The sequence below is a fragment of the Centrocercus urophasianus genome, unplaced genomic scaffold (assembly GCF_019232065.1).
Source record: "Centrocercus urophasianus isolate 14NV4802_14NV808 unplaced genomic scaffold, USGS_Curo_1.0 seq_1389, whole genome shotgun sequence".
Taxonomy (NCBI): Eukaryota; Metazoa; Chordata; class Aves; order Galliformes; family Phasianidae; genus Centrocercus; species Centrocercus urophasianus.
This window is the reverse complement of record NW_024884574.1, coordinates 22,780-36,997: the sequence shown is the minus strand read 5'-3', so window position 1 is coordinate 36,997 and position 14,218 is coordinate 22,780. Positions and strand designations below refer to the sequence as shown.

The window sequence follows — 14,218 nt, the reverse complement described above, 5'->3', positions numbered from 1 at the left end:
CGGGGCCCTGAGAGCCCCCACCGCCACCACCCCGCCCCGGCTGCTCTCAGTGGAGGCCCGCGCAGCCCCAGCCCGGCCCCCGGCTCTGTGCCCCTGACCCCGTGTGCCGTGACCCCGTGCCCGCCCGGCTGTGCCCGGCCGTGCCGCTTCCCGGCACGGGGCTCCGCTGCGCCATGGCCGCCCCGCGCTCCCTCCTGCTCCTTTCCCTGCTCCTCGCCGCGCTGCAGGGACGGGGACAGCGGCCGCCCCCTCCCCGCAGCCCTCTTGAGAAAGTGGTGACCGAGGGGAACCTCGGCCTCGGTGAGGTGAGGCCAGGCGTCCCCCGCGGGTAGGGGCACTGGGAGCAGCGCCGGGGCTGCGGTGTGGCCCCTGCTGCTCCCCTTTCCGATCCGGCCCCATAGCACACCCCCAGCCCACGCCTGGCCCCGCAGCATGTCGCGGCCTGCTGCCCACACAGCTCTGCTCCGGGCACTGCCGTCAGGCCTCCGGGTGCTTGTGGAGATGCCCCATGGGGGTCTGGGGGCTCATGGGGAGCATGGGGCTGGGCTGCAGGGTCCCAACCGGAGCTATGGGGTGGGAGCAGTCTGTGGGATGCTTGTCTGCCACATACTCAGTGCTGCATGAGTGTGTGTTGTGGGGCGACATCCTGGGCACCCCATTGTGCTGCTGCTCCTGAATGAGGGTCCACAGTGAGCAGCACTCCAAGCACGGGGCCAGGCTGCAGGCAACAGTGCCGAGCAAGCGGGGAGAGCACGAAATGTGGGAGTGGGTGCTCAGCACAACGAAGTGGCAGCAACCTTGGGCAGGGGTAACCCCAGGGCCCGGGCCTCGATGACCAGTGCCCACCTGGCGCTGTGCAGCTGGTGGGGAGGTGGTTCCTGGTCGGCATGGCATCCCGCTGCAGCTACCTGGCAGAGAACAGCCACCGACTGGAGGCCACAGCAATGACAGTGGCTGTCCTGGATGGGCAGAGCCTGGCCATCAGCACCTTCAGGAAGCTGTGAGTGATGCTGGCTGCTGATGGGATGGGATGCTGCAGATGGGCTGGAGTAGGGCCAGCACCTGGCTGCAAGGGCTGCAAGGGGGAAGAGCTGCCCTGGAGCAGTGCAAGGGGATCTCTGGGATGTTTTGTACTAGCAGTCTTGATTGTGGTGAACCTGACACCCTGCAAGCCACAGGGCTGCCATCACAGGGTGGAGTTAGGGTGCCCAGGTGGGATATGGGACAGGCAGCCTGGGGAGTCTGGGGCACGAAGCAGGTGTGTGGCTGCTCCACGGCTGCTTGCTCAGGGATCGCTTCCCAAGGGCTCCCACAGCAGCAGCACAGCTGATGTCTGGCTGTCTGTGGGTGGCCGTGGGTGACACAGCTGTGTGGGGTGTCAGGGGTAGGAGCTGCAAGGAGGGATAGGGGTGGCTGACACGTGGTGCTCAGCAGTTACTGGGCTTCCCTTACATTGGTGCCCAGTGGAGAAAACCTCCTGAGAAAACACATCCCATGTAGAAGCTGGAAGGGCAAAGCTGGGGGCCAAGTGCAGCCTACCCTGCACTGTGCTTCTCTCCCTGCACAGAGATGGGCAGTGCTGGGAGATCAGGCAGCGTTACGTCCCTGCAGGAGCCCACGGGCGCTTTTCCGTGAGAGGTGAGCACAGGGCTGGGTGGGCGCCATGGAGTGGCCCCTCCTGCTCCCACGGGGCTTTGGCGCGAGTGGTTTCCCCCAGTGCTTCCCACTGTGCCACCTCTGCCGTCCAATTGTGTCCCTGTGCCGAGTGCCGCCATCGGCAAGGCCATGGAGATGTGTGCCCTTGGTGCCCATCACACCCCTCGTGCCCTCTGGTGGTGACGCGAGGCCCCGGGATGGTGCCCAGTTGGGCCACACCTGCCCCAGTGTTCCCCACAGGCCGTGGCTACGACAGCAAGATGGAGGTGGTGGTGGGAGAGGCGGACCCCCGCAGCTATGCCATCATCTACTACCAGGACAGCCAAGGCCTCTCTGTCAAGCTCTATGGTGGGTTGGCATAGGGCAGTGGATGCCTGTGCCCCACGCCGTGCCCCACACCAGGCCTGCTACGGGGCGCGGGGCCGGCAGCAGGGCTGTGATGGTGGGTTTCCCCGCAGGCCGCAGCAGCCAGCTCAGCGACTCCATAGTGGACAGGTTTGAGCAGCGCGCCAGGGCCGTGGGCCTGAGTGAGGATGTGAGCTACTACTTCCCCACGTACGGTGGGTGCCACGCAGCTGCCGGGAGCGGGGGCAGCTGAAGGGGGCTAGCGCTGGTTGGGGTCTGGTACCAGCAGGGCGGAGGGGAGGGGGACATCCACGTGGGTTTGGGAACCCCCGCACAGGGCAGCTGACCGTCCCAGGCTCTCTCTGTCACAGGGTTCTGCGACTCTGCAGATGATTTCCACATCCTTGACGGTGAGCACGGCTCCACGCTGCCGCGACCCTGCCTTGCAGTGCTGCCACAGCACGGGGCAGGAGTCCCTCGGTGCCCTGGTGTGGGGCTGGGAGATGGCAGAGCATCACCCAGCGCAGCCTCGCGTTGGCAGAGGAAGGCCCTGTTTGGCCCCTGTGTGGGTCCGGCTGGGCTTAGCGGTGTCTGTACCGGGATGAGGGTCTGGGGTGGGGCGTCTGGGATGGAGACAACATGGCTGTTCTCAAAGGTGACTCCACCGTTTGTCATTGGTGCCTGGGGAGGCAGAGGTGAGTCCCAACCCTGGCACTGGGCTCTGCCCCAACTCCTCAGCACCTCTCCTTCCCTTCCAGAAACAGAGCTGTAGATGGAAGCAGTGTTTCCAGGATGTGCCCAGCGCTGATCTCTCACCTCATGCAGCTGCCTGTGGACACAACCACATAAGGATGAGCTGGGGCTTGACCAGAGCCTGCTGCTGCTCTGCAGTGCTGGGAGCACACCCTGGGCTCCCCTGTTCCTCCAGCCTGGCTGTGTCACCCGACGGCTTCATGCCCTTTGCCCCATGCCCTTCAGCAACCGGCAACACCCCAATAAACACAAAAAAAGCTCTGTGTCTAGGCAAGGCAGAGTGCCTGGCAGCCTGCGGAAGCATGGCATGGGGAGCTCACAGCTCACTTGGTGCCTTTGGACTGGTGGGCTTGGGGGCCCTGGGAGCCTGCATTGGGTCAGCTCTTCCCCTAGGGACCTCAGGAGAGGAAAATGCAGCCTTGTAGCTCTCCTGCTTTCTGTCTTCAGGGCTGGTAAAGCAGCTGTGACCCTGCCTGGGCCCTGTGGACCATGGTCTCCAAGAGGCTGTTGCCACCTGGGCCATACCCCTGAGAGCACCCAGCTGACAGCCAGGCAGAGGACATGCCTGGAGTCCTCTGCACGGACTGCAGGGTTACCCCTAGGGGCTCAGGGCTCCCAGCAGCCTGATACACATCCAACCTGGCAGGGCTGCTTTGGTTCCAACCTCCCAATGCAGGCTGGAGTTGGAGAGGAAGGGGCAACACCCTGAGAGGAGCCCCGAGCAGTTTCTGCTGAGGCAGCAGCAGGCTGGAAAGCCCCTTCCCCACAGTTGCCCCACAGCAGGCTGGTCTGCAGCCCCTGGGGTGTGAGCAGCCCTCTGCCCCCAGCACTGACGTTTTGCAATCTTAGCGGAAACTGGTAACACGTGTTGTTTATCAGGGCCTTATGTAAGGATCCGCCACGTGACCCGTCCTAAGCCAGCCGCTGTCCTGCTGCCCACATCTGGGGCAGCCATGTCTGGCCACGCTCACAGAGCTGCCAGGCCACCTGCTGAGCACATTGCCTTGGAGTCAGGGCGCCATGGGCCAGAGCCACCCTGTACAGCTTGCTTCACCCAGCATGGAGCTGCTCCCCAGAAGCGGCAGTATCCTGGTGGAAGCATGGTGTGGCGATGGGAGCCGTGGGCTCTTCCAGCCTGGCCTGCAGCCACCTGGCATCAACCCGCTGGGACCCTGTGCGCTCCTCAGTGTCTCTGCCAGGCACACGGGGTGCTGCACGCCTCCATTTCCCAATGGAGAGAGCTTTCCCCAGCATCCCGCACCCCGAGGGGCCCATGGAGTGCACCCACACCAACCAAGGGTGGGCTCAGCCCAGGGCTGAAAGTGGCATGTGGGGGCCCAGGGTGCTCTCATGATGCTCGATCCTGCCCAGCTCAGCTTTTGTTTTGTTTTAATAAATCCGCAGCAGCAGGGCCAGCCCAGCCCCCGGCACATGCTGTGCTGCACAGGCTTGGCTCGCAGCTGGATGTGGAGAAGGGAATGTACTCAGGCGGCCAGGCAGGGTGGGCTGCCGAGAGGAAAAAAACAGCTGCTATGAAAACATGCTCCTTATGTAAAGAGCCTTGGAAGGGCTGTGCTGCACAGAGAGCCGCAGGCTGGCAGTGGGCACTTGCCAGAGCCACAGCCCAGGGCAGCACGACCTGCCTGTGCTCTGTTCCGTGCAGTCCTGCCCAGCTCCACAGGGCCACCAGTAACAGCAGTGATCACCCCCAGCCCTTGCCCTGCTGCAGCCCCAATCCAACAGGGACAGCTGCTCCTGGAGAAGGGTGCGGGGTGAGACAGGGGCTCTGTCTGACTGCATGCTGTTGTCCGGGAGCTGTGCAGGGATTGGGGTCAGCACAAGGCAGGGGGTTCCCATGGGTGTACCCAAAGGTACCCACAGATCCCATGGATCAGATCAGGACCTGGCAGGCACTTGTGCTGTGCTGAGTCCCCTCTCCGGGTCTGAACGATGTTTTTCTGCAAGGCAGGGGCAGGCAGCAAAACCTGAACCTGGCGTCCCCATGCTCTGCCCACGGCAGCCCCTCTTCCCCCACACCCTGTGCTGTGCAGCCCTGGGGCAAGGATAGCCAGTGAACTGGCCGCCAGCTGTGTTTGTGCTGCAGAGCAGTTTGGCACCCCGAGGCAAACATGTAATATCAACAGGAAGGAAAAATTCACAGGTTCCCAGCCTGCCCTTTGGATTCAGCTCTTGCCCCTGCTCCTGCTTGCATAACGGCACGGGGGGGAGACAGGGCTGGCCCGCCCTCCTCACCAGCCCCCTGGGGCGGCTGCGCTGCCTGTCCATAAATAGGGGCTCAGTGCTGCGTCCAGCACTGCCTGCAGCTTCCACTCGGCTCAGCTCTGCTCAGCTGCGGACATGCAAGCCACGCTGCTCAGCATCCTGGGGCTGGCCCTGCTTGGGGCTCTGCACGCGCAGAACAGCATTCCTGTGCAAGCTGACTTCCAGCAGGACAAGGTGATCCAGCCCAGCCAGCCTTGCTGCATGGGGCCGGGGTGTGTGGGATGCTCCTCTCCCCAAAGATGTGCAGCGAGGGGGGTACTGGTGGGCTGGGGGCCCTACTGCTATGGGAACAAGGAGAAGGGGGCACCCGTTGCATCCTCAGCCCAGCACTGGAGTCCCACCAAGCGGGGGCACGGGCTGTGCTGCTGGGTCCTACAAGGAGCCCCTGGGAGAGTCTGGGTGGCACAGCTGCCCCAAAGAGGTGATGGGGAAGGGCGCAGATCCATGCTGACCCCAGCCTGGGCTGGTCTGTGGTCTTGGCCGCTGTTTGTCTCAGAGTCCTGGCCCATTCCTTGTGCTGTGAATGGATGCAAATGGCACTTCTGCTCTGCTTGGCCCTGTCCTGGGTGGCCCTGCCTGGATGGGAGGATGGGGAGGGCAGCAATATGCTCAGTTAGCCACGGCTCTGCCAGCCGTGAGGGCTGCAGCATGGCACAGCCCTCCTGCCCACGCTGAGCAGAGTTTGTGTACAGCTCGCAGGGAGATGGTACAGCATCGGCCTGGCCTCCAACTCCAACTGGTTCAAGGACAAGAAGCACCTCATGAAGATGTGTACCACAGACATCACTGTCACTGCAGATGGCAACATGGAGGTCACCTCCACCTATCCCAAGTACGGGTGGCGGGGAGCTGGGGGGGCATAGTGCAGCGCTGGGGGCTGCTGGGTGGGCGCTGGGGGTGCTGAGCTCCACCCTTCCCCCCCCCCCCGTGTTCCTTCTGACGGCCCTGTGCTGCTCCCCAGGGGTGATCAGTGCGAGAAGAGGAACAGCCTCTATATCCGGACGGAGCAGCCCGGGCGGTTCAGCTACACCAGCCCACGTGAGCCTCTGGGCCCTCGTCTCAACCCTGCAGCAATGTGGCCCTTGGAGGTGGGGGGCCCGGGCTCAGCGCTGGGGCTGAATGGTGCTCTCTCCATTCCCACAGGCTGGGGCAGCAACCACGACATTCGTGTGGTGGAGACCAACTATGACGAGTACGCCCTGGTGGCCACCCAGATCTCCAAGAGCACCGGCTCCTCCAACATGGTGCTGCTCTACAGTACGTCCCCACGCCGCTGCTGAGACCCCTGGGCTTTCCTCAGAGGGGATCTGTCCTGCAGGGCGGGTGATGGGACGGCACCCCCGCGCTGGGTCCCCTCCCCTGGCTCCCTGGGGCTGCCCTCACCCTGCTCTCACCGCAGGCCGCACCAAGGAGCTTGCACCCCAGCGCCTGGAAAGGTTCATGCAGTTCTCCCGGGAGCAGGGCCTGAAGGACGAGGAGATCCTCATCCTGCCAAAGACAGGTACGGGTGGGCAGGTCACAGTGGCTTCTGGCCACGCTCAGCCCATAGGGATGGAGGGAGGAGGTGGAGGTGCTTGGAGGGTTGTACCAGATCCCGGGGCAGCAGTGCCCCTAACCACCAGAAGATGATCTCTGCTTTTCTTCTTTCTGCAGACAAGTGCATGGCAGATGCTGCCTAGGTGAGTCCCGCCCCCGATGGCGGCTGGGGCTTCCCAGCATTGCCTCCACCCTGCAGAGCCCTGGTGCAGTCAGCCTTTGGAGCTGCTCAGCTCTCACTGGGGCATCACTCATCTCCCTTTGGGGTGGCCCTGCATGGGGGGTGTGGGGCTGGCAGAGGTACTGCCACCCCACGCCAACCCCCACCAGCTCAGCAGTGCTCATTTCTCCTCTCTCCCATGCAGGCTGCTGCTGGATGGAGCTCCAAGAGTGCCATGAGCCGACAACCGCTCCATCCTGACCCAGTGCCATAATCTACCTTTGCTTCCTGGCTTTGCACCCCGCATATCTGCCCCTGTCCTTATTAAAGCCCATATAAACCACTGTTCCCCTGCTCGTGTCTGTTGGGTTGTTGTGGAGTGGGGCCCAGTGGGCGTTCTTGGGGTCCTGCTCAGTTGAGGTTGGAAGGCACTGCAGTGCAGGGAAGGTGATGGGTTTGTACCCTGTATGCACACACATGGTGCTGCCTGGTCACGAAACCTGCCTCATCTGGGACAAAGGGGTGCCAGGGCTGAGAAGGGCTGAGACCAGCTATGGGGATCAGATCCCGTCTGCCACATTGGCCACGCCAGCCTCCCTGCCTCAATTTCCCCTCTGGAGAATAGGCTGGCTGTGTGGGCATGTGGTAATGAGCGATCACAGAGGGGATCTCCAAAACCACAGCAAGAGGATGGACACAAACCAGATGGATGCTCAGTCCCAGCTGCTCCAGTGCTCCCCGGGCCGTGCCCCAGTCCTGCCCTGGAGCTGGGTCTGCACCCACTGGCAGCAGGCTGCAAACTGACCCCAGACTTAAGCCCCATCCCACTGCTCTCCCCATCCTGACACAGCCGGATCCTGGGAGGGAAGCCAGGGGACACCTCTACACCCACGGCCCCTTCCCTGGACCCACTTTGGCACAGATGGTGCCAGTCCCCAACATGCTCTGTGCTGGGTCTGACACAATGCCACATTCATTTGGGACAGAGCAATTAGACTGGGAAGGGGCCAAAGTTGTCATCTAACACGGGGACAACTTATCACTGCTCTTGTGTAACCTGTTGCATAAAGTGGGGTGGGTGGGGGGTGCTGCCAGCAGTGGGGGCTATAAAGGTAGGTGCAGGAAAAGGCAGCACCGCGCAGCCTCTCCTGCAGCATCCAGACAGCATCCAGACCCCAAAGCGAGGATGACAGCGGTGCTGCCGAGCCTGGTGCTGACCCTGCTCTGCCTGCTGCGGGCAGGGGCTGAGGTCCCTGTGCAGCTGGACTTCGACACCAAGAAGGTAATGGCATAGGGTGCCAGCCTGCCTGGGCTGGGCAGGGTGGCAGAGCTGCATCCCCAGGTACCCCCTGATCTCAGCTCTGAGTCTTCTCCAGAGCCTCTGCTGTGAGACTGTGGGTACCGACGCACAACCAGACCAGTGCTGGACTGCTGTGCTGTGGGAATACAACACCCTGGGGCTATGGTGGCCCAGGGAACGCGGAGCTGCCCCAGGGAACGTGGGCAGAATGCCATGCTCACCCCTGCGGCACAAGGCAGGAGCGCTCTGTGTGCAGGGAGGTGGCAGGTCCCCATGCTAGGTTTGGCTGGTCCCTACAGCAGGAGGCAGGTCCCCGCAGAGAACAGCAGGTCCCCATGGCATGTGACAGGTCCCTGTGCAGAAAGGCAGGTCCCCATTGGAGATGGCAGGTTCCTGCAGTGGGGTGACAGTGTGACAGGTGCCTGCCATGGGGTGGCAGGTCCCCCAGGGCAGGTGGCAGGTCCCTACAGTACGACAAGTCCCTGTGAGGGGGTGGAAAGTCCCTATAGCAGCTGACAAGTCCCCTTCCACAAGCTGAATGGGCCCCATGGTGGCTACAGGTCCCCCAGGTGAGTGGCAGGACCCAGTGGTGGGTGGCAGGTCGCTACCTTGGGGTGGCAGGTCTTCCACCACTGGCTGACAGGACCCACAGTGGGTATAGGTCCCCGTGGCGGGTGGTAGCTCCCCAGATCTTCCCCAAACCCTGGCAGTGATGGCTCGCTGCAGTTTGCAGGGATGTGGCACATCATGGCTGCTGTTTCCAACTGCCCTGTGTTCCTGAGCATGAAGGACAAGATGACATCATCTGTCACCACAATCAGCTTCACGCCAGAGGGACACATGGCCATGGAGATGGTCCTCCCGCTGTGAGTCCCATTGCAGTGGTACCTCCTGGGCTGGGCACTGCCCAAGCTGTGGGCTGCACGGCCCCACATGTCCTGCCGCCTGGCGTGCCGCCCTCTGGCTCCAAGCCTCTTTTGCTGTTTCATTTTTCCCCTTCCAGGCCAGAAGAATGCAAAAAGATTCTGATGCTGTTCCAGCACGGTGGGCAGGCAGGGCACTACATTGGCACAGGTATGTGTGGGCAGGGGCCCTGAAATGCAGGGTGGGCAGCGCCTGTCCTGCTGCGCCCAGGGGCAGAAGGAGGTGAGTCGGCTCCTCTGCCTCCACCCGCGGCTGCACACAGCTGCCGGCTCTGCGCAGCACCTCCCTTCTCAGACCCCGCTGGGCACATTGCAGCCACGGCCTGACTGGGTGCTCTCTGGGGTCTTTTAGAAAATGGAGAGAAGAGGGATCTGCGCGTGATGGACACAGACTACGAGCACTACGCCGTCGTGTACACTCAGAAGAAAGACAGCCAGGAGCCCAGCACCATGCTGCAGCTCTACAGTGGGTGCCCATCCTGCGGGGGGGGGGGCAGGGCTGGGACCTCCATTGCCACCCAAGGCCACTGTGCCAGCACCCAGCATGCCAGCACCTTCCCGTGCCCAGAGTCCCTTTTGGAGTGAACAAAACATGACATTGGCGATATCCCCAGTTACCACTGACCCCATTTTGCACCGTTTTGAACTAAATCCCCACCTGCAGCATGTGCCACTCAAGCTGCAGACCCCCATGGCTGCTGGGGCTGTATGGGGTGCACAGCCCCCAGGGTGTGGCCACAGAGGTACCTGGTGGCCGTCCCACACCCCGTCCCCTACTGCTTTGCCCATCCCAGGGGTCCCACTGTGGGACCACCCCCAGGTGCAGTGCTGGCTGTAGGACCCCTCACTCACAGCTCCCGCTTTGGTCTCCACTTGCAGCAAGGAATCAGGACGTGAGCCCACAGCTCCTGCAGAAGTTCAAGAAGCTCTTCCACTCCGTGGGCCTGACTGAGGACATGCTGGTCGTGCTGCCGCACTCGGGTGAGTGCCAGAAGGGAGGTGGCATTCATGTCCCCTCTGTGTGGGGGCGCTCTGCTGGGACTCAGCACTCGCAGTGAGGGGCTCATCCCTCTTCTCACACTGAACAGATAGGTGCACCAAGACTCTCAAGTGAGCACAGGCTGAGGATGCACAGCCCCTCCAAGTGCCTGCTGACCCCACGTCCATCTGTCCATCCATCCTGCCTCCTTGCAGCTGAGGGGCTGACACAGGGCTGTGCGTCCTTAGGACCTGGCTCAGTGGCCACTCCGTGCTGCCCCTTCCCAGCCCTGCTGCTCCATCCTGGGAGCACACTTCTCTGCTTGAAATAAACAGATGCAGAAGCTGCCCCTGAGCTCAGTGCTTTTGTTGTCAGAGCTGGGGATGCTGACCGCAGCCCTGCACCAAACCCATCCCTCCAAAACCACAGGGCAGTCTGGGGGCTCCTTTACTGTGCGGTTTGCAGAGCCCACCCTGCGCGGGGAGCCCAGCTGGGCAGAATGGAAGCAGGCAGCCCCTAGGACACCCAGCTCCCTACACACCTGGGCAAAGGGCTGCCTCATGTCTAATCAGGGCCCCCACATCCACCTGCCACCCACCACCCTACATGCCTGCTGGCAAAGAGCCGTGGGGGAAGTGGGGCTGTGCCCCCATCCCGTCTGTATTCCCCAACAAGTGATGGCCGAGAAAGGGGGGTCCCTCAGCACACACATGGGTGTGTTTGTGAGGATGCAACACGAGCCCTTTGGAACCCTGTAGCCCCTAAGAGCCAGGGTAGAGGGACAGCACACCCTGGCCAGGAAGGCACGCGTATCAGCAGGACGCTGCGCTGCCATCCAGGCGTGGGGTTGCCGATGGGAGCGGCCTCGGGGCGGGTGCCAGTCACAGCTGTGCCGGGGCTGCCCATGGACGCTGTGCCGGGAACGACCTCCCCGCTTCTCCCGGCAGTTCTCAGCCGGGGAACAAGAAGTACTTTTGTTCTTTCACAAGAGGCTTCAAGAAAACAAGAAACTCTTCATTTTCAGCTGTGGTGCAATAGCAGTCCTGCAACCCCACCGCTCAGACCCCTCCTCGGGGCTTGCAACACTTTCCTCTTTCCGTAAGCCTCTGTTTACCCTGGGACGGTTTCAGCTCCCACAGCAGCACCTCGCCCCACGCCAACAATAGCAGCGCTCTCCGTGCGGCGCAGCACGCAGGCGGGGGGGCTGAGCGCAGCCCTATAAAGCCGACAGCACCCAGCGCTCCTCGTCCTGCGGTGACGCCGGAGGCTGCGGGACATGAAGATGACGCTGGCCCTGAGCCTGGCGCTGGCCCTGCTCTGCTTGCTGCGCGCGGGGGCTGCAGCCGCAGTGCCGGACAGGAGCGAGGTGACCTGCGGGACGCCGGGGAAGGGACTGTGGGCTCTGCTCACTAGGATGGGGGTGGGAGGACCTTTGGGTGGCTGGGGACAGCTGGACACCACGGCTAACGCTGGAAGCGCTGCACGCCCGGCTCAGCACACTGATGCAGCAGGGGTTTGGGTGTCTGTATGGGATGCAGGTGATGTCCTGCCAGGCTCACAGCCCATTCCCACCGCCAGATTGCAGGGAAATGGTACGTTGTTGCTCTGGCCTCCAACACCGAGTTCTTCCTGCGTGAGAAAGGCAACATGAAGATGGCAATGGTCAGAATCTCTTTCCCAAGAGAGGACGAGCTGGAGGTCTCCTATGCTGTCCCCAAGTAAGTGCCAGGTGCTTCTCTCCCTTGGCTTTGGTCAGCGGGTGCCCATCCAGGTGCCCCTACCCAGTACACCCACAAACCTGGTGGGAGACTGAATTGGGGCACCAGCTGTCAGCAGCCAAAGGTCCCCTCAGTATAAGTGCCAGGTTCTGTTCTCCCTGTCCTGCTCTGGCAGCCATCGCTGCACGAGTGGCGGCTCTCCCCTGGACACACCATCCTCTATCAGCACCTCCTGTGTTGGATGTGAGACCCCGACTCCAAAGCTTGTGTCCTGGGGAGGGAACCTCACCCAGCAGGGCCAAAACCAGGTGACTCTGAGCACACCTTGAGAATGTGTTCCTTGCCTTGCAGGCCAACGGGGTGCAGAAAATGGGAGACTACCTTCAAGAAGACCAGTGACAGCGGTGAAGTCTACTACTCAGGTGAGTGGGGACAGAGTTATGGGCAGAGCCAGAGGCACACCAGTTGTCCCTGGGACCAGGGACATCCCCCAGCACTGGTCCCAACCACCTGCTCAACACCACTCCATGCTGGGGCCATGGCCCACCAGCAGTGGCTCCTTCTAGGAAGCTGCTTGCAGGAGGACAGCCTCATACCACATGAGCCTAACTGTGGGTGAAGCAGAGTCATTTTGCAACAGGACAAAACAGCAGTGCTTTCCCCCATCCCCACCCAAGTGCTATTCCCAGATTGGCCAGGATGCTCTGCTGCCCACAGCAGCCACCCCCAGACCCTCCTGCACTCAAGGTCCCAGTCACTCTGCTGATCCGCGCCATGATCTGTGGGCTCTCCAGGCTTCTGGAGGAGCCTTATCAAGAGGGAAAGGCAGGAGAAGGGATGCAGTAGAAATACGGGCAGGGTGGATCAATGGATGGGCATTCACACTCTTATAGTCCTTTTGCAGCATGGGAGCTCTCAGGGGCATGTAGCAAATTTTTCACTTTGCTCCATGTCCTTTTTCAGAGGAAGCCAAGAAAACGGTGGAAGTGCTGGACACGGACTACAAGAGCTATGCAGTAATCTTTGCAACTAGAGTGAAGGATGGGAGGACTTTGCACATGATGAGGCTCTACAGTGCGTAGCCAAGCTGGGGCTGTGGGTGTGAGGGGCAAGGGGAGGATGGGACATGGAGACACTTGTGCTGCAACTGCCCACCGTTCTAGTTTGATGGATCAAGGCAGTGGAAGGGGAAGTGGAAGGAGCAGCATATTGGGGCTGGGTCTCGGGTTTCTGCACTGTGCCAGGTATCCGTGGCCTCGGTAAGTGATTTGGTGAAACGAAGCTAAGAGCTGCAAGGAGTGGTCAGAAAGGGTGGGGGTGGGATCCTGGAGACACCGGGCTGCCCAGGGACCCTGGTGCCAGGGCATCCATCGCCTGTCCCACCAGCCAGCAGCTAACTCCTTCCTTCAGGCAGAAGCCGTGAGGTGAGCCCCGCAGTCGCAGCGACCTTCAGGAAGCTTGCTAGGGAGCGCAGCTACACGGACGAGATGGTCACCATGCTGCCCAGCCAGGGTGAGTGAGGCCAAGTGCTGTGTTCAGAGCCACGTGGCTGGCTCAGTCCTCACGGGGAGCCTGAGTGGGCTGGCAGGGACTGGTTGGTGGTATGGGCAGCCAGGAGGTGATGAGGGGCTTGGCACGCGGTGACTTCTGTCTCGCTGGTGTTCCTGGATTGTCTGCCCCCTGCTGTGGGTGCTAAATGGGACTGGCAAGACCAAAGCCCTGCTCTCAGCCTTTCTCTTTATTTTCACAGACGAATGCAGCGTTGATGAAGTGTAGGTAAGTTGCTGCAGTGCAGTGCAGTATTTGCAGTGTATCCTCACCTGAAAATTTCCCCCTTGGTACCCGAACACGGGGCCACCATGAGTTCCTCAAATTACTCTGGGGGCTGAGTTGTTTGAAGATGTGCTGGAGCACACATCCAGGTAGGATGGATTCTTCCCTGCAGTGGGGAGCACAGGGATGCAGTGGAGGTACAGCTGCCCGATGGTGGGCAGCAACACCTGAATCAAAACCTGCTCAGTGGAGAAATGGCTGCTGAGTTCATCCAGTGGCAAGGGCCAGGACTGGATCTTGCCGAAGGGACTGCAATGAAATGAACCAGTAAAGCTGGCAAATCAGGGTTGGTGTCTCACCATGCAAAACATGCTGGCTGTCAGCCCACTGGGCAGCCCTGGCATTCATTTCCCCCGCACAGCAGCGCACATTTAGTTGTAAGGGGAGACCAGAAACTCATCCTTGGGATGGCTGAAGCCCAGAGAGCAGAGGAAGGCCCTGCCCGCTCCGCTGGCCTCCCACCTCAAATACTCAGCACACCTCTCCTGGCTGTTCTCCACAGGATGGCTGATGAATGCTTCTTCCCAAAAGAACAAGACTAATGTGCCAAAGCTCCAGGCTGCTGCTCTGCCCCCCTATCATGGCTCTGAGGCATCTCCCGCTTCACCAGCACACGGTCCCTCCTTTTGGCCCAAATAAACAGAAACTTTCCCAACAGCCTGGTGTAACCGTCTGGGCAGAATCTGCGGGGTCTGGGCAGAATCTGCGGGGTCTGGGCAGAATCTGCGGGGT

General features: G+C 61.6%; 4 protein-coding genes across 5 annotated transcripts; all 4 read left to right on the top strand.

Annotated features, from left to right (window-relative positions):
- Window positions 1-147: 147 nt before the first annotated feature.
- C8G (complement C8 gamma chain) lies at window positions 148-3,013 on the top strand. 2 transcript variants are annotated; one of them, XM_042813136.1, is made up of 7 exons: window positions 148-305; window positions 861-1,000; window positions 1,568-1,638; window positions 1,897-2,004; window positions 2,115-2,216; window positions 2,373-2,411; window positions 2,760-3,013. In XM_042813136.1, the coding sequence occupies exons 1-7, from the start codon at window positions 174-176 to the stop codon at window positions 2,771-2,773; spliced, it is 606 nt and encodes a 201-aa protein (XP_042669070.1). In that variant the 5' UTR covers window positions 148-173; the 3' UTR covers window positions 2,774-3,013. The 2 variants fall into 2 exon arrangements, with proteins under 2 accessions (XP_042669070.1, XP_042669069.1); XM_042813135.1 differs by having other exon boundaries at window positions 1,885-2,004.
- A 2,037-nt stretch (window positions 3,014-5,050) lies between these two features.
- LOC122157475 (lipocalin-like) lies at window positions 5,051-7,077 on the top strand. The gene is made up of 7 exons (XM_042813137.1): window positions 5,051-5,211; window positions 5,730-5,869; window positions 5,999-6,075; window positions 6,181-6,294; window positions 6,437-6,538; window positions 6,691-6,716; window positions 6,939-7,077. The coding sequence occupies exons 1-6, from the start codon at window positions 5,113-5,115 to the stop codon at window positions 6,714-6,716; spliced, it is 558 nt and encodes a 185-aa protein (XP_042669071.1). The 5' UTR covers window positions 5,051-5,112; the 3' UTR covers window positions 6,939-7,077.
- A 296-nt stretch (window positions 7,078-7,373) lies between these two features.
- Window positions 7,374-10,216, top strand: LOC122157472 (lipocalin-15-like). Its single transcript, XM_042813134.1, has 7 exons — window positions 7,374-7,378; window positions 7,829-8,015; window positions 8,760-8,899; window positions 9,037-9,107; window positions 9,309-9,422; window positions 9,836-9,937; window positions 10,045-10,216. The coding sequence occupies exons 1-7, from the start codon at window positions 7,374-7,376 to the stop codon at window positions 10,068-10,070; spliced, it is 645 nt and encodes a 214-aa protein (XP_042669068.1). The 3' UTR covers window positions 10,071-10,216.
- An 834-nt stretch (window positions 10,217-11,050) lies between these two features.
- On the top strand, window positions 11,051-14,143 carry LOC122157471 (extracellular fatty acid-binding protein-like). The gene is made up of 7 exons (XM_042813133.1): window positions 11,051-11,301; window positions 11,514-11,653; window positions 12,005-12,075; window positions 12,617-12,727; window positions 13,064-13,165; window positions 13,404-13,429; window positions 13,989-14,143. The coding sequence occupies exons 1-6, from the start codon at window positions 11,212-11,214 to the stop codon at window positions 13,427-13,429; spliced, it is 540 nt and encodes a 179-aa protein (XP_042669067.1). The 5' UTR covers window positions 11,051-11,211; the 3' UTR covers window positions 13,989-14,143.
- Window positions 14,144-14,218: the final 75 nt, after the last annotated feature.